Below are 19703 nucleotides of genomic sequence, written 5' to 3' on the forward strand. Positions count from 1 at the left end.
AAAATTACCTGCATTTTCCATTCATATTTTTGACCCACTGCCTGCAATCAATGAACCTAATAAAACTATATGAAAATATGATCATCAAATACATGCACAAGCATATCAAGCCCATGACAACATCATCAATGCTTTCAGTTATGAAACAGTTGCTAGAAAATCTAGGAACTCTGAGTGCCTCCTGTTTAATATTTACAGAATAAAACTAAAAGCTAAGGCAACAGTGATTCAGTTATCTCTTACAAGTAAGTGCTTTACTTCTCAAGCATGGTTTCCCAGTACTCAGCCTTGCCAGAAAATGACAGCTGATACCATAGAGTGAGAAGAGGAATAGTCCTTCTTGCTTGAACAGTCATTATATATAAAATGTTCATTTCAATGATTTTCCCAATTCTTAGTTAAAACAAAAGCTGTGTCTTTGGCACAAATTATGGCATATGTGAAACTGTATTAATGATTTATTTTTCTCATCCCCTTTCCATTTCTACCTTTTCCTTTTATTTGCTGCCGTATATTTAAAGTATAGTCTACACATGAAGCTCAGCCTCTATAGCCAGAATGAAGCAGAGAGGTCAATAGTCGGGCATTCAAGTCAGGCAGGATAAGGAGCCAATATGAATCATGAAGGTCTTAATAAAAAATTAAACAACACATTTGAAAACCTGAATCAATCCAACTAACCATAGTGCCCTGTCTTACACTACAGGAAAGAAAAAGTCACTCCCTAAAACCTGTTACAGCACTTACTATACTATATTGTGACAAATCGAGACATGTTTGCCTTCTACCTGATGGCAAACTCTTAAAAGCAAGGACTGTGCCATACCCATCTTTGTCCCCTTGATGCCAGCAATGCTAATGTGCCAGGAGCCCAAACAATGCTCATTAATCAGATCAAGTAATGAACAGTCATTGTTTTATAAAAATAAAGTCACTAAGTGAACGAATCCACAGTGAAACGTAATTGACACCAGAGCTGTCTTAGCTACCTGTTAGGATTTTAGCAAACATGTAAAATGTCTGCCCTTCAGCCATTCTACAGAGAGCAACATGTATGACATAAGACCTTTAATTAAAAATTTTTACTTACGTTGCTTTATTTCAGCTACAAATAAACTTTATTTGATGTAATGTAATAAAACATTTTCAAGTTTAACAATATGTATCTGACCATAAATAATCATTTAAATTATGAATATAATATATACGGTCACTTTAGCAAATTTGCGGTTCAGGAATTTGTACAAGCTTTGTCTGAAAGGACAGTGCCCTCCTCCCCTTTCAGGAAAGGCAGCTTTTCCCCATGTCTGGTAAGAAGCAATGTCAATGGGAGTTAGAAGAAGTCCATAATCCATGTCAGAATTCCACTTTATCCTGTGAGAGGACAGCTTGCTTTATTGTAGGAAAATAATACTCTCTTTCAGTTCACTCTTATCAAATAAAGAATTGCATTCATTTTTCCCCTTGTAGGTACAGGTACTCTTCTATTCTCATCTACTGTCTTTCTGTCTCCTTAGCTCTTAATTACTACATAGTGCCATTTAAAAAATATATATCTGCAAAGAGACCTTTTCTGTTTCCTCACCTGCCTTTCATGTCTACCATTTTTTGGTGGGTAGGGGTGGGAATCAAAGGACAGAAATGCTTAGGCACACATTTGATTTAAGATACATAGAACACAAAAACAAATTCTCTAGAAGGAACAGACTGGTGTTCTGAAGCATTTCCCAAGAGTGGTCCAGGTGACCTCGCTTCACACAATTTGGTTTAATACAGTGCAGCTCAACAAGAATGAACATGTTTATGCCCCATCTCCAGAAGCATCACATTTCATGGAAAACCTATCATTCCCATACTTCTCCCACATAACATACAGTTATGGGCCAGCCCATGGGTGGGCCCACAGCAGCCTTGTAGAAAATGAGAGTCAAAAACATGCCAATAATCATGTTAATTACAACGCAGTTGGGTACCACTTGAGCTTCACTGCGATAAAAATCCTCACAGAAGGCATCCCGCTCCCCTCTCAAGACCCTTCAGAGCACGAGAAAAAGCTCTGCTCATGTTGTATGCTTCTCTTCATCCTGAGACCTGTTCCTGAGTTATACCATAATAAGTGAGTTAACAAAGAAAAGTACATTGGTGGGGAAATCACAGAGACCCTGCAGAAAAGCCAAACTATTTGACAGAAGCTTGAAACAAACACTGCTCTGGGAAATCATTTGTATTAGCTGATGACTGGATTCTGTTTTCTAAGATGGACATGCAACATATTCAACACTACGCTCACCGCAGTTTGCTTGGAAAAGCCTTCTGTCATACAACAAAATACATTCTGTCTCATGAATGATTCCTGCATATTCACCACAACGCCTAGACTCAGAAGCATGGGAAGTGTGCACTGGAACTTTCTCCCACTTGCATGGATTTGGACATATGCAAAGCACCAGAAACTGCTTCCTTTCTGGAACTCAGTTCTGTTGGTGTGCTTACTGCTGAGATGATCTGCTATCTTAAACTGAGAACACACAATAGCACTGATCCACAGAAAAAAGGAGAGGTTACCATCTCCCTCATAAGATAGTGTGTACAACAGATCACCCTGTTTGTCACGTTTTAGACATCCCAAGAAAGGACAGAAGCTGCATTCCATTCTGCAGACTCAGCAAATGACTTCTTTCTGTTTCCACCTCTATTTTGCCTTGTTTATTTCATCTCCATTGTTCTGCTTTCGATCATGAATCATGACCTTTTTTTCTACAGTAGTCAGCATTTTGTCTAAAAAAAAAGAGAGAGAAAAATAGAAAATAATTTAGCAGAACTGTAAATGTGAGTTTTCATTTTGTGGTGGGTGGACTTAATTTTTACAGCAGTCAGTAATTTGAATCATTTGTGGCTTTTAAGGGATTATGAGTATCCTTCAAGGGAAAGAAAAAGTGTTGTGACTCTTTTCATAAATTTCATAACTTCCACAAGTTGCCAAGGCTTTAATATATTTGCAAATCAGCCCCAAATAACCCATTTAGAAATTCACCTTTTTAATACAGCTATAGCCAAAAATGACTTTGCTCTCAAAAATCCTTGCAAAATACTATTGCACCTGCCCCACTTGAAAAGAATAATGACTAAATAATGATCACCAATGAGACGTGCTCTCTCCCTCAAACCTAGGAAGGTGTGTTATTGTAAGGTATGTGTGCAGGGACCAAGAAACTTCACTTCTCTCCCTCGTTCCTAGATGCTCAGAAGTGGCATTAGTGATGGAGAAGTGTCAGCCAACGGCTGAGAAAAAGTCCCTTTCTCCTGGTGTAAAGCCACTCCCCTGACTCTGCACCTCCACAGGCCTCAACTTACCACACTACATCATGTGCCTAAGAGCTAGGTCTATGAGGACCCAGAGACTGGGACTGTGCCCCTAATCTCCACCTACCCACCCCATCTAAAGCACCCCCTACCCTGCCATTTGGCTGTCTTGCCTGCAGTCCTGCTCTTCCTTCTTTGAGGTCCCCCTCTCAGCCCAGCCCTTCAGATGGGTGATCAATAGATGGATTTTGCTGGAGACATGGTTTCTAGCTTTTCCCCTCAGCCTCACACAATAACACCTGAGGACAAGTACTGCACTTCAGCCCAGACTCAGCACTCTACGCTCCAGGTATCTGAAGAGGGGACTGGCAACCATCTGTGCTCCACAGACACGTTCCTAGCCCAGGGCCACTGTCTCTTCTCAGCACAGGAGAGACAGTGCTTTCTCCAGCTCAGCACGGCTCTGGTCACATAGTTCATGTTCTGAATTCCTCCAGACCACAGCACTATCTCCAAAGTCTCCCTTTCCTTGCTACCCACCTGCTAACCAATTGTGATGGTCTGGAGATTGTAGCACCCACACAGACACCTGTGGCCTCTTTTCTGGTCTCAACAGCACCCTCCTTGTGCAGGCCCTCCTGCAATTTATGGCAATTCAAAGCAAATCCATAAGTAAATCAAATTGAAAAAGAAAAAAGAATCCTTGATTATATTTCATTATCATATTTGGTTTTATATTACCAATCTGTGAATACTTGCGAAAAGGATTAAAATTGATAGCAGTAAATTAAAATTACCAGTGCAAAAGTATTCACAGCTTTTCCTCCATCTATTCACTTCATTACCCCAGGGAAAATTTTCGAGTGCCTGATGAACTCCTGAGGTTCTGGTTATGCTGATCAAGAAAATGCGGAAAAATGGGTAAATATTTGGGAGTAGGAACAGTCTTACAGGTTTATACAGGAAAGAAAGAAACTATTATGTAGGAGAATACGTAGAGCCAAGAAGGCAGAGCAAAGTGAAAAGGTAAGAGAGACTAGAAGCCCAGAAGCTAGACGGGAGGAAAAGAGCTGGAGAAAGCCCAGAGTCTGGAGGAGCCCAGAATCTGCAGGGTGGCCACAAGTTGAGTGAGAGCTAGAGAGAGGCAGGGGGAGCAAAGGGTTCTGATTACAAGTCTCCTACTAGCCACCACCACCTCTGCAGCCACCCCAGCACACTAGATTAAAAGCTTCCAGAGACTGCAACTGTCCCTTACTCATCTTTCTACCCTACCATGCCTGGTTCCATGCTTTGTACATAGCAGACCCTCAAATGTTTCTGGGAAAAACAAGCCAATGAAGAGACTCCTTACATCCATTTTCTACATTCGGAGTTATCCACACAGTGCTACTGCATCAGTCTTGACCATTTTGATGACTCCATTCCCCTACTTGCAGATTCACTAATGGCTTACTACTACAGAGTGTCCCAAATTTAGCATTAAGGACTAGGTACTTCTTTGTTGGGGGGTGGGCGGGGGGTTGCTGGCCTGTATACTGTAAAATCCTTAAGAGCAGCCCTGGCCTCTACCCAGTAGATGCCAGTAGTGTGCCACCCAGACTTGTGACAACCAAAAATCCCTCCAGAAATGGCCAAATGTCTCCAGAGAGTTGGGATGGGAGGCAAAATTACTCCTGATTAAGAACAATTTGTCAATATTAAAAGTCCAAATTCTTGGAGCTAGCATAGAAGATCCTTTATAATTTCATCTCAATCTACTTTTCTGCTTTGATCTCTAACAGTTCCTGCACCCAAATGCTTAGCTTCAGCCAGATGGTCCTTTGTATAAGCTCCCACATTGGTGCCTTTACAAAAAAAGTCCTCTTCACCTAGAATACCATTTCTGCTCTCCTTCACTATAAATGCTTTGACCAACTTCATAGACATGCTTGAGTTGATATCCTTCAGGAAGTCTTCTCTGATTAGGGTTAGTGTAAGCTCTGAGTTATTTTCCTTTCCTTTGAATCCAGTAGTTTTTCCTGTCTCCACCTTTCCTTATTACAGAAAGGTTGCCATGTGCATATGTCTTAGCCTAGCCAGGCTGCTATAACAAAATCCCATAAACTGGTAGCTTATAAACAACAGAAATTTATTTCTTATAGTTTGAGAGGCTGAGAAATCCAAGATTAAGCCACCAATAGATTCCATGTCTGGTGAGGGCTCGCTGTCTGCTTCATAGATGGTAACTTCTAGCTGCTTCCTCACATGGCAGAAGGTATGAACAAGCTCCCTCAGGCCTCTTTTATAAGGGCAATAATCCCATTCATGAGGGCCCTGCCCTCATGACCTAATTACCTCCTAAAGAATCCACATTTTCATAGTATTGCATTGGGAATTTGGTTTCAAAATATGAATTTTGCAGGAGAACAAACACTCAGGCCATAGCAACATATGTCTGTTTGTGTAAGGTATATCCAACAAAATTATGTGCATAAGGACATGAAAGATATCATCTGTTTTCTGTATCTTCCTCAATGCATGGCAGCCATATTAGAAATTTCCTAAAGTTGATGGATATTTTTAGGCTAATCATCCTTAATGAAGTGGATAATATTCTGTAATTATAAATTCAAACTGAGAGAAATGCAAAGAAGATACAGCAGACTATGGCCTGTGGGCCAAATACAACTGGCAGCCCCTTTTTGTAAATAAAGTTTTATTGGTACACGGGCCTATCTGTTTACTTATGTCAGTGACAAATTACTCATCAGTGAGATGAGTAGTTTCAATAGAGACCATATGGTTGGCAAAGCTTAAAATATTTACCACTTTGCCCTTCACAGTTAAAGTTTGCTGACCTCTGTCTTAAGCTTACAGGAAAACAACACCCAAGCCTCCAGACTAGCTAAAGATACAAAGGCAAATATCTTTAGACTTTATGTTAGCTGATTTATTTTTATAAAAGGCACAGTAGCATAGAAGTTAAAAGCACTTTTGAACACAGATGTCCTGGGCTCAAATCCAGCTCTATCACTCTCTGTATGACTGTAGGGGAAATCATTTGACTTCTCCACGCCCTTGTTTTGTTATTTTCAGAATGGAAATGAAGAAAACTAACCTATCATAAACTTTTGAGGATTAATTGATCAAATTCACATAAAGTGCTCAGCAAAGTGTCTGAGAGTGAATCCTCAGCAAACGCATGTTATTATTTTAAACTGGAAAACCTTTTTGTGCTACATTTTAAAGATTACCATTTTATGATCTATCTGAATTATCTATGAATCATTAACTAAAATAATCAATAAAATGATTCTCAAGTTTTTTGACCCTATGGATGCATGCAAATATAGCAGTGTTTCCTTGCTCATGACTTTATCTGTTCTTTCCTACTTTATACACTGGCTGCTTAACTGGATCCCCTGCCACCCATCTTTCCCTTGTCTGCCCTCCTCACTATTGCCAGAGAGACCTTCCCATGTTACTCCTGAAAACTAATACCAACACGCTTTCCTTTTCCTGTGCTAAAAAATGCTGGAGCCAGGCAAAATAACCCAGCTATTTGTTCTAGGAAATAGTCACTTTCAGAAGACTATATGCCAACAAAAATAGCCTACTTATCAAGACTAGTTTGCTCATTAACACTCACTTCACAGCCCTCATATAGCTGTACTTACCAGTCTAAAGCTATTATGTCATAAACTCTGCCTAATCCTCACCAGTTCCCCACCTTCAAATCACCCAGCCCAAGCCCCAAAACCCTATCAATATCCTTGCCTTATTTCCTTCATCTGAGAAACTACTGAGATTGTCTAGGAGTGGATACCACTCATAGTGCAGTAAGTCTAATAAACTTTACTCACTTAGAGTAACAAGTCATTCTCATTGTCTTCTTAGAGAGCTTATGGCTAGTCTCTAGCTCAAAAATATTCTGAGACTCTTCACTGCCTATATACTGAAGTCACTTGACAAGTATTATTGCATAACATTCAATATGAGCATCGGGGTGATTCATATCACAGCTACCCCTTAGGGACTGTGTGAACATAGGTCAGTTACTTTACGTTCCTGAGCCTTAAGTTGTTCTTCTGAAAAGTGGGGATGCTAGAAGCACCTATTTTGCAGGTAGCATGCTGCATAGCATGTAGCGGGTGTTCAATAATGGTTAGCAGTTATTACTTTTATTTATCATCTATTATGTGTCAAGCACTGTACTAGATTCAGCAGAAAGAAATCTGATTAAGACATTGTTCCTCCTCTGAAGGAATTCAGAATCTGGTGGGAAAATCCTAATGGTCAATTCAACGAACTCTTATAGGCATAGTAAGATCTCTGGGTTTGCTTATAGTACATGTTCTAGAACCTAAAATTACATTATTTTTTAATGCTATTTTTTATATTGTGAACAATCTCGTGTACAAAAGAGTATATAGAAGTAAACATGAATGCCTGTGAAGCTACACTCAGCTTAAGAATTAGCATAGCTGTAGTCTTCCAACTTTCAGTTGTAAGATAAAGGCAGTCCAGTATAAGAAAAATGAGTAGCACCGGGATTCAGATGATGTGGAATCTAGACTTAGTTGTGACACTAGCTAAGTGTGAGACATCTCACTTTTCAACTCCCAGTTAGCTCTTCTGTTGAAAGACAGGGGTGGACAAGATGACCAGGAAGGTCCCTCTCTGCTAGAGTGGTCCCTGGTTCTCTAGTCTACTCCTCTAGAGTGGTCCCTGGTTCTCTAGTCTACTCCTCTAGAGTGGTCCCTGGTTCTCTAGTCTACTCCTCTAGAGTGGTCCCTGGTTCTCTAGTCTACTCCTCTAGAGTGGTCCCTGGTTCTCTAGTCTACTCCTCTAGAGTGGTCCCTGGTTCTCTAGTCTACTCCTCTAGAGTGGTCCCTGGTTCTCTAGTCTACTCCTCTAGAGTGGTCCCTGGTTCTCTAGTCTACTCCTCCCTGCCAGGCTCAGTGAAGAAGGACACCTCCAACATTAATCTGCTCATTCTCTCACCAGAACCTTCCAATTTTTCATTCTAAGTTTATTTTTCCCCGGACTTTCAAACGTGAAGAAATCTCCTCTACCTCACATTTAAAACAAAGTCTTCATCAGACATGTTGAGACCTCTAACTAGTATACTATCTCTTTCCTTCTTTACAATGCCACATTTTTAACATGTGGGTCACTTCTGAAATTTCCATTTCTCTATCACCATCAGATCCTTTTTCAGATCCCAAGAACCTATTGTAATTGCTTCCTTGAAAGTCACTAAGACTTCTTAGACCAATTCTTGGTTCTCACCTGCCAAGATGGGCAGGAACATTTCCTAAAAGCTCCTGTGGCTCTTTTTCTTTCATTTTTTAGAGGCGAGTCTTGCTCTGTCAACCAGGTTGGAGTGGCATGATCATAGCTCACTGCATAATCCAACCCCTGGGCTCAAGCTATCCTCCTGCCTCAGCCTCCCAAGTGGCTAGGATTACAGAGGCGCTCCACCATGTCCGGCTCTTGTAGCTTTTAAGACCTTGCCTCATCCTGGCATCTCCCCACACTAACCACTCTTCTTTTTCCTGGGCTGCCTCCTTTCAGCCCAGGTGAACGTAACTGCATACTAAAAAGATCATTGTGCCTCCTACTTCAAAAGAAGAATTTATCTGTGAAGGATGAGGTTATCAAAAAAGTTTTACTGGACAGAAGAATAACAACTAAAATAATAATGTTACACAAATTCAGATGTAAGGATATCATTTGGATGTCATTTATGGAGAAAGAAGGGAAAATATCACCTGCCTTGTTGCCAATCACATCAATTGCAATTCATCAGCAAATCAGTCTCATCTACCAATCCAACTAAGTACCTATTTTTGGCTTTTGGAATTTTACTGGGTGGAAGACTGGAGTCTATACTGTTGTCAATTCAAATCTGGCATGTTTAGTAAAAACTAAGCTAGCTACTCGTTCAGGAAGCTTTCTGTGATGTGGTTCAAAAAGCTGCATAAAAGGGTTTGGGGGATAAAAGGAAAATAGTGATAAATGACCTTACAGCACAAACTCAGGTCTCTCTGGCCTCTCAGCAAGCTTCAGGGCTTCATGCATGCCTGCAGCCGAGAGCTTCCGGTTGATATTCCGGTACTGGCACTGGAGCAGGCTGCGATAGGTGGTCCTCAGGTCCCGGTTGAAGAAGGCATATATAAAAGGGTTAATGAGAGAGTTTGCATAGCCTAGCCACAGAAATGTCCTCTCCACCCACAGTGGGATGCAGCTGCAGGAAGTGCCACAGATGAAGGGTCTGGCTGTCGAGAGGAGGAAAAATGGCAGCCAGCACACGGTAAAGGCCCCGACGATGATCCCCAGGGTCGTGGCTGCTTTCTGTTCCCGCTTAAAGATGGAGATGTTTTTCCTTTCATGCTTGAGGAGTCTCGAAAGGTTTGCACACTCTTCCACCTCCTTCTGGAGCTTCACTATGCCATTCAGGGCGCTGACGCTGTCTGGCTCCACTCGAGGGAAGCCAGGGAACTTGTGTTTGGCAGCACTCTTCCTGGCAGCCTTGTAAATCTGGTAGTACATGAAAAGCATGACGGACATGGGGATATAAAATGCCACTGCGGTAGAGTAAATCGTATAGCCAAAGTCCTGGCTGATCAAGCACACCTTATCATCATTTACATTCTGAGCCCATCCAAAGAGTGGAGGTAAGGTGATGGAGGCGGAGAGAAGCCAGACGGAGAGAATCATCTTCGCCATGCATTTCCCATTCTGCCTCACAGGGTACGTGAGGGGCCTTGTGATCCCAAGGTACCTAGTGGTGAGATGGAAAGATAACAGATGAACACCGTGATCATAACTGGTCAACCAAGCAAGTCCTGCCAGCCAGGTACCAGCACCAGTCCTCGCAACAGCCCTTCTAGGTAGGCATCATTACTCCCATTTTGCAGAAAGGTAAACTAAGGCTCTGAGATGTTACCTATTTTATTCCGGGTCACACAGAGGCATTGCCAGATTGTAGCCTGAGAGCCCTCTGACTCTAAAGTCAGTCCATGCTTTGTGCATGCCTTATAGTTTTTCACAATCCACGTAGTCAACAAAGTTTAAAAAGCTCCCCCTCCCCATGACCACAGCCACCAACATCAACCAGGACAACATATCAACTCTGATGTAGGATGTTGTGACACATTCTCAAAACTTAACCAAGGTCTACCACACTCTGGTATTATACACCCAGTGATCACCCCAGCTGTCTTAATTTAGGCCAGCTTTTCATTCATTTCAGCTTTCCCTCTGCATTACAGCAAAAGCATTTCTTTAAGATCACACAGATTCGTGAGATAATTTGGGAATCCTAGAGTGTTGAAAGGGTTAGCAGAAAATGATCATTATTATTATTATTATTATTATTATTATTATTATTATTATTATTATTTTACCCACAGAAAATTCTCACACAACAGCCATGTCAGGGGAACAATCTAAGAAATAAAAGCAGCCTGACTTCTCTCGCCAGTTCTTAGGAGAATCACAAAACAAGGGTGCAATTCTGAAAAATGTTAGGGAAATCCAACATTTTCTCTGTGCTTAGTTCTATAGAGGGAATAAATATTACTCCAAGTCTGTGATCAAGGATTTGTAATGCAAACAAGTCTGTGCACACAGAGAAAACATATACAGAAAAGATGTTCTGCCAAATGCTTAATATTTTTCAGCTTTTCAAACCTGTGTTTTCCTCATATTTAATAGTCTTAGAGTCTTTTTTGGAAAGCTAGGAGCACTTGAGAAGCAAAGACAGAAAAAAAGCTGGTCATTTTGTTGTTGTTGTTTTTACTTCCTTTATGTGTATAAAAGATACATTCTTGAAACATAAAAAGGAAAGATACAGAGAGTCCCTAACTTACCAACAGGTTATTTTCTGAAAGTTAGTCAGTTAGTAGCTTAGAACTCAAAAAACAATTTCTGCTAGAAATATCCTTTAATACTTAAATTATCCCACAAAAGTCCAAAATCATACTTTCACAATGAAAATTAGCATCACTGTAACACTTACAGGAAGACAACACTGAAATATAGTAAAAAATAATGAGCCAGATGTTCTTACTCCTCTAGAATTCTTTCCTTCAATAAGTATTAATGGAGCTCATTTTACTGGACAGGTTCTGTTCCAGGTGTTGGGGATAGGACAGTGAGTAGAAGAGACGAAAATCCTGCGTGCAGGCAAGTGGGGAAATCATGTCAGATGAAGGGGAAAACCTGAGGCCATGGTAATGTTGAAGGGAACTTCTGATCTCTTCCAAGGACTCAGGCGTTCATGACGCTGGTTCTTCATTTGCAAACTTCTGCCTCCCCTTTTCCTTAATAAAGCTGACCTACAAGCACTACCCTTAGATTTATCAGCTGTAGTTAGGATTATGATGTGGCTCCCAAACAGAATGAGGGAAGAGAAAGAGGGAGGCTTTCCTGAGAATGCAAGAATAAGAGCTAAGAAAAAGGCGGGCAGTGTGGGGGAAAGTAACTCAGAAGAAGAGAGGGAGTGAAGGAGTAAGGAAGAGGGAAAAGGGAAGAGGGAGGGAAAAGAAAAATCTAGTCCTTGTTCTCAACCAGCTCCTGTGAATGTGGCCTTTTGGGCACCTTCCTTATTTCCCCAGCAGCCTTTCCCAGACGTGGATTTTGATTTCTCGTCTTTCTTTGTCTACAGCCCCAGCATAAATGCCTGCTCTCAAGCCTGAATGTGGCATCCAAGACATGAGCCCAGGATGGTGCCTCAGGTTCACCAAGGAGTGAAGTCCGGCAGGTAGAGGTTACTTTACACAATTCCCCAGGAGGCCACCAGATGGCATTGTCAGACCATTTTACACCCACTTACTGGGAAGGGGGGTGTTTCAATAGGGTAGATGGTTGAAGTAACAGGTATTATGTTGGAAAAATTACAACAAAAAAAGTTATATTTTATTTGTGGAGCATTTAAAAAATTAGCATGCCTGGAACTCACGACCTAGTAAACTCCTATTTTGAGGAAATCTGTTTTCTCTCCCATTTCTTCACACTTTCCTTACTAGAACTATGCCTTCCCACTTAAATAACAATCCCATCTTTTTCCTGGCTAAGTAAATAATACAGAATTCACAAAGATTAATCCTGAGAGATTAATAGAGTACAAAGAACATTTCAGAATATTAGATAATCTCATTTAAATGGTATGTTTATTCATTCTAGTACACTTAGGCTGACACATTATATTTCAATCATGGTGATTAGTCCATATTCAGTCGGCCCTGGATGTACAAATTATATTTCATAAACTCTGTTCTACATTAGGCACCATTCTCTAATGATTTCAAGACATCCTACAATAAGGTAGTTATATTTACTTCTTAGGCTCCTCACTTCCACCTGGTGAGACATTATAAGGCTAAAATCAACTGAAATATTACTAGAAAAAAAATGAGTGCTTACTGAAGTGTCTGGATATAAAATAAATAAACAAAAGTTAATATTTTGTTTTAACCATTAACAATCAGAAAATAGTGTGGAGATGATGCAATTAACAACAACTAAAAACACCTAGGAAAAAGCTTTTTAAAAATAATACCTAGAGCCTATATGAAGAAAATACAAAATGCTACTGAGGTACATTTTTAAAAATACTTAAATCCATGGGGGAAAAAACTTGTTTTTTCAATAAGAAATTCTAGTATTATAAAAGTACCTATTTCCCCTCAATCTATAAATACCATATAACCCCCAATGAATAAACTGGCATGGCTTTTGTTAACGATTTTAAAGCTCACCAAGTCAACATGCAAAAATGTACAGATAATCTGAAAAAGAATAATGAAGGGATACTTATCCTATTAAAAAAAAGTATAAAGCCACAGAAATAAAAGCCCCAAAATAATTATTCAAAAAGATATCAATAAAACAAGATAGGTTCAAATTGATTCAAATATATAAGGGAATTCAATATAAAAGGAGTCACTTTAAATCACTAGTAAAAAATTGGATATTCTTGAAGTCTCACAACTGGCCAGCAATTGAGGTAAAAGTATTACTGGCTTCTTATCTTTTGATTAAATATAAATCTCACATGGATCAAAGATTATCATGTAAAAAAATTAAACCCTAAGAAAATATTGGCAAGTATTTCCACAATCCTGAGATGACAAAGGCCATTCTTAACTATAATACAAAAGCTTGAAAATATAAAATGAAACATCAATAAATGTTTGTAACAAACAAAATAAATAAGTGATATTTATAAGCAACACTTAGTTTAATTCAAAAATCATTCTGTGAAGAGTTAAAAGTCAAATCATAAACTAGAAATCTAAATGGCAATATCACAATATTCACAGATTTCCTACAGGTCAATACAAAACACAGCCATCCCATAGTAAGAACTCCAGAGTTTGTAAAAGAAAAAACAAAAAGCCAACCATCCCAATAAAAATATTTAAGCAATTGATCAAAGAAGAAAAACTAATGGCCAAAGCCAGGCGCAGTGGCTCATGCCTATAATCCCAGCACTTTGGGAGGCCAAGGTGGAAGGATCACTTGAGGCCAGGAGTTTCAGACCAGCCTGAGCAACATAGCAAGACCCTATCTCTATCTTAAAGAGAGAGAGAGAGAGAGAGAAACTAATGACCAATAAGCACTTAAAAATATTTAGAACTTCATTAATAAAGAGATGCAAATTTTAAAATGACACATTTTTATCATTTGCAAATATTTAAGAAAGACAAAATCCAGTATTAGAAAACTGAAAAAGCAATCATTCTATTACGTTGCTATTGGGAATGTCAACTGAAATAATTCTGGAAGACAGTTTGGCAATTATCAGACATCTAGGATTTTGTCTTAAGAAGATAATTGTACAAATGCAAAATGACTAATGTGCAGAGATGTTACTAAACACATAACAGAGGAAAAAGAATGCAATTTAAGTATTATCAATAGGAGATTAGATATGGTATATATATACTGTATATAATATGTATAATGCAACCATTAAAAATGATGATGTACGTCTGTATTTACTAACACAGAAACAACAGAAGAGTGGATTAAAAACACATAGCTCTTAAAGATAAGTAATAGAATATCGTATAACATATATTATTAACCTTTCTATATAAAACTGGGTGTATGCTAGTGTGAGCATGTCTGTGTATGCTCAGATGTCTACAAGAATATCAACTAAAATATCAATAGTAGTTTTACCTGAAATGAAGAAATTTTAATGATTTTAAATTTCCTCTATATTTTCTATGCTTGATATTTCTGTAGTGAGCATGTAAAAAAAACCACTATTTTAAGAACAAAATAAAAGATTTAAGAGGATTCTGAGATTCCTAAATTATTAAATGATTCTGGCAATAGAAACAATCTGGTTCATAAAATCTTTAGAAAGCTGATAATTAAATCTTACATTGTTTTATTTGATTAGCCTGTCAAAAGTGCTTTATTATAATACATTCATAAGTTCATACAAAAGAAAAAGAACTCATTGGCATTTAAAATCCCATAATTACTATATAAAGTAATATTGGTATTCAGGGAAGTGTTTCTCTAAATTATACATTCATTCTTCCAAACCTTGTATAGGATAAATCTTACCTTCAAGGGTGAGAAAGAAAAAAAGAAAAAAAAAACTAGACTGATTTTTAATATTCCTTAAGTATGCATGTTTAATATTTAATCACACTAACATTTTATCCTATTAGAAAGCAGGATGCTTATAAAGCCTTCAAAATTTTACTGTAAAATGCATACGAATGTTAAAGTACAGTAAATCTCAGAGACGAAAGCACTAAAGTATTATATAATTGAGGAATATATGCAACTCACAATAGGGGTGCCATTGAAGTACAGGTTCAGAGAAAAAGAGGATTAGGGAGTTATAATCTGCATAGAGAGGGATCGGAAGTAAATTAACTCTGCTGCCTGTCTTCCGTTCTAACTGTATAGAAATGGTAGATAATGGTTCTTTAATTAAATGGCTTCTTCTGAGTTTCACTGCTATAGAATGATAATTTAGGGAGTAAAAGAAACTAGGTAGAATTATTCTGAAATATGGTGGTTTTTTAGAGCGTTCAGCTTAAAAAGCGTTCACACACTTAGAACACCTTCTCCAGGAGATTCCTCCCTTGCAGTTGGCAAAACCCACTAGAATCTCCGGCTGATGTCAGTGGCTGCTGAAACTGCCAGATTATCAGAATTACTCAGGAGCTTTAGAAACATGCAGATTCCCAAGCCACTATTCTCATTCAAGGATTGGAGACCTAGGACTTTGTGTTTAGGATTGACTGTTCTGGGTCTTTATCCCCCACACTGCTGTCAAAGCAGCCTTCTCCCATTCAATTACAAGGACTTTATACTTACCACATGAAGGGCTTTACTTGACTGTATATTTCATCTGAACAGTTTGCTTCCAGTTTAGCCTAACAAAATCATTATGAATCATGTTTCCATTATCTCAGCTATTAGATTTATTTCCCAGTACTGTACTAAATGAGATATGTGTGGTCTTTATGTTTTAATCAAGTTGTAGATTTTTCTTAAATGCATAATACACAACAAGGTTTTTTAAAACCTTTTTGACCACGGTTCACAAAAAGAAATATAACATTTTATATAATAAACTGATATGTGTGTATATTTATATTTAGGAAATTAAACAAAAGTTTCACAAATCTGTATTTACCATTATAAACCATTATCTACTCTCTTCTATTCTATTTCAGACTTTTTAAATGCTGGCCTTAACTCACTAAATTGATTTCATAACCCATTAATGGATCAAGGCCTAAAGTTTGAAAATTACTCACCTTCACCAAACATATGAAAAGGTGTTTAACATCACGAGTCATGACAAAAATGCAGATTAGCACAATGAAATGTCACTAACAGCCATCAGAGTGGTTAAAATTAATGATGATGATGATAAAAACTATAATGCCAAGTGTTCTGTGAAGATATGAAACAATTGTGATTCTCACACATTACTGGTGGGAGTGTAAACTGATGCATTGGGAAACTATTTTGTAATATCTATTAAAGCTAAATAATACACACTCTATGATCTAGCAATTCCAAGTATATAATGAACATTAACCAAAATACACATACAAAACTTTATAGCAGCACTGTTGGTAATAGCTCCAAATGAAACTAATCCACTCTACAAAAGTAAAATTAGTATAACTCTATAATAGTAGAATAAGTACATAAACTGTGGCATATTTATGCAATGGAATTCTATAAAACAATGAGAATGAACCCACTACTGCTTGTCAACATGGATGATTTTCACAAACATAAGCTCGAGCTAACGAAGCTAAAAAACAAAAAAGAACATACTATTCAAAACCAGGCAAAACTAGCTGCTGGTGACAGAAGCCAGAATGGCAGTTACCTCCGGGGAAGAGGGAGTCCTAAGCAATGAGGGTGCAGGAGGAAAGCTTGGAGTTCTGAAAATGTTCTTTTTCTTCCTCTGGGTGTGTTACATAGGTATGCTCACCTTGTAGAAAGTAAGTGAGCTATTCAGTTATGATTTGTGCAGTGTTCTGGATGTATGTAAATCAGGTTTTTTTAAATACTAAAAGTAAATTTTTAACAATACACTGAACTTATCATTTGCCATTAACCTAGATGCTAACCTGTTCTCTAAAACCAATGTTACAGTGGGGTTCCAATACACTTTTAAACCATTTCCATCAGTGTTTCTAAGCTACACTTACAGTTAGGACCAATAAACAACTTAAATTCCTTATTCTGCCCTCAGCATTGAGGGAGAGAAGTAGATAAAAGAGAGAGGGGGGAAGAAAGCAACAAAATTCAACTAAGTTTGGAAACACAGTAGCAAAGCCTCCTCTTTGAGAAAGGATATTATTATTAAACAAAAAAGAGAGTTTCCCTTAAGAGAGAAAATCAGATTTAATTAAAATAAATCACTTAATTCTAAAAGTGCATGTAAAAATTCATATATTATATTTGTTAACTGTTGCTACATAACTAATTCCCACACTTTAGTGGCTTAAAACACCACCAAGGAAAATTCTGTCATAAAAAAAAAGAAAAGAAAAAGAAAAATACATGTCTATTAAAGGATTTTTAGACAATTATACAAAGTCATGAAAATGAATAGTGTGAGAGATAGTAATGACCCCTCAATTATACTTGTTAATTGCTTCAGTTGTATATGGATTCACAATAAACTAAATTTTCCAAAGAATTTGGCCTTTTATTCCTCAGAAAAAGGGGGCAGGGATGGCAGCAAAGAAAGAACCAAAATTTATCAGCAATAATAAAAGAAATGAATGGCATAAAACCTTAGCTAAAAACTTTTTAAAGGTTAGAGGCAGGAAAAGAAAGGAAAATATTCTGTTTTATGATGGTTCTGTGTGGCTTTCAACCCTATCCCATAGAAGCAGTACTCAAGAAACGGGGTGAGTAAATCCTTAAAATTCCAAATAACACCTTCATGCTGGGGAGAAGCAAATCAAGAGGGTGAGAAGACAACCTAAAGAAAAGTACTGAAAAGCCATGAAGAGCGGAAGCCCCACATACCATTTTAGCAGAGTTAAGGGCCAACAGAACTTGTCATCTTTCAGGACACTGAGCTCAACCAGGGGAGTATGCCAACTTCTAGAAGACTGGTAAATCCTGAGCTTAGCGGGATGTTGTCTGGTCCAGGACATCTAATGAGTATTCAGAGTAAAGAGTAATCCTCCTTAACAAACTTCACTCAGCTGCGGTAGAATCTACTCCCTTCCTTTCCCCGCAACCCTACACTTCCGGGCAACTGAAAAGTAGATGCACTAAATACTAGCCTAAAAAGAGAAAAATAGCATATCAATTAAGGCAGAATATCGATGAAAATTCAACCACAGTATGTGAGAACAAACATTAGGGTTTAAATAAACAACTCATGTTAAGAATGAGCAAGATTAAACTGTTACAGCAACTACAGAAACATGCTCCAACAATAACAACAATGAAAGGAAAAAAGAAAGAAAGAGAACATGGCTAAGACTTGAAGAACCAAGTCAAAAGGCAAACATAACATTCAGAATAGAAGTTGTTTTCCTAAAAGTACTTTTCACTGTAAGAGACCTTAATAAATATATGTGATCACGGAAGTAGAGGCTCAAAGATGTTAAAACAGCAGAATGAGATAAAAAGAGACTGCTAAGTTAAGAAAATAAATTGAGGCCAGAACATCATCAGGGCAGATCTAATGGATGAATGAGCAGGAGCTGAGAATAGAAACAGACAGACACACCTGGCCAGGTGCAGTGGCTCACACCTGTAATCCCAGTACTTTGGGAGGCCAAGGAGGGCGGATCACAAGGTTAGGAGTTCGAAACCACCCTGGCCAATACGGTGAAACCCTGTCTCTACTAAAAATACAAAAATTAGCTGGGCGTGGTGGCGCTGGCCTGTAGTCCCAGCTACTCAGGAGGCAGAGGCAGAAGAATCGCTCGAACCCAGGAGGCGGAGGTTGCAGTGAGCAGAGATCGTGCCACTGCACTCCAGCCTGGGTGACAGAGCAAGGCTCTGTTTCAAAAAAAAAAAAAAAAAAAGGAAAGAAAAGAAAAGAAACAGACACACCTGAAAAGCAAATCAATGGCATGAAGTAAAAAGGCGTGAGGTAATCATATCAATGCATATGGAAAAATTTATTCAAGCAATTAGAAGGTGATAGGTAAGGAGAACACACAAAGATAAGACATAATAATAACATCTCCCTGAAGAAAAGAAAGTACCTAACAAGTAGGGGGGAAATTGTTTAAGTAAATAGAGCTGCAATATGTAAAAAGTATACAGTGATATAATTTAGGACATTTTCCTTGAATCAATGAAAGAGCTGAATCTTACCAGCAAAAGGACACATAAAATAGTTGGGAAAAAGTGATATAGAATTATTATCCATGATACCTATCCTAGTAAAGTTATTGAACTTCAAGACATGGAAAGACCACTGCAGGCATTTGGGAAAGAAAAAAAAATCAGAAAATATGCAAGGTAGAAAAAAAATCAGGCTGATTCTCAACAGCAGAATTCCATGCCAAAATATAATAGAAAATGTCTAGAAAGATAGAGTGTATAAAATGTGAAATAGCAGCCGGGCGCAGTGGCTCATGCCTGTAATCCCAGCACTTTGGGAGGCTGAGGTGGGCGGATCACCTGAGGTCGGGAGTTGGAGACCAGCCTGACCAACATGGAGAAACCCCGTCTCTACTAAAAATACAAAATTAGCTGGGCGTGGTGGCGCATGCCTGTCATCCCAGCTACTCGGGAGGTTGAGGCAGGAGAATTGCTTGAACCCGGGAGGTGGAGGTTGCGGTGAGCCGAGATCGTGCCATTGCACTCCAGCCTGGGCAACAAGAGTGAAACTCTGTCTCAAAAAAAAAAAAAAAAAGTGAAATAGCATTATGCCTGTT

General features: G+C 38.5%; 1 protein-coding gene across 2 annotated transcripts in view; it reads right to left on the reverse strand.

Annotated features, from left to right (window-relative positions):
• Positions 1–1067: 1067 nt before the first annotated feature.
• The window catches only part of HTR7 (5-hydroxytryptamine receptor 7), a 118224-nt gene continuing 99588 nt past the window's right edge, over positions 1068–19703 (reverse strand). Inside the window, exons 2-4 of one of the 2 annotated variants that reach the window (XM_055353834.2) lie at positions 9314–10069; positions 3844–3941; positions 1068–2778 (exon numbers count right to left, since the gene is read on the reverse strand). In XM_055353834.2, coding sequence (XP_055209809.1) covers positions 2693–2778; positions 3844–3941; positions 9314–10069 — 940 coding nt within the window. In that variant the 3' untranslated portion in view covers positions 1068–2692. The remainder of the gene's footprint in view (positions 2779–3843; positions 3942–9313; positions 10070–19703) is intronic. The other variant, XM_019035246.4, reaches the window with a different exon arrangement.

The sequence above is a fragment of the Gorilla gorilla genome, chromosome 8, assembly GCF_029281585.2.
Source record: "Gorilla gorilla gorilla isolate KB3781 chromosome 8, NHGRI_mGorGor1-v2.1_pri, whole genome shotgun sequence".
NCBI lineage: Eukaryota > Metazoa > Chordata > Mammalia > Primates > Hominidae > Gorilla > Gorilla gorilla.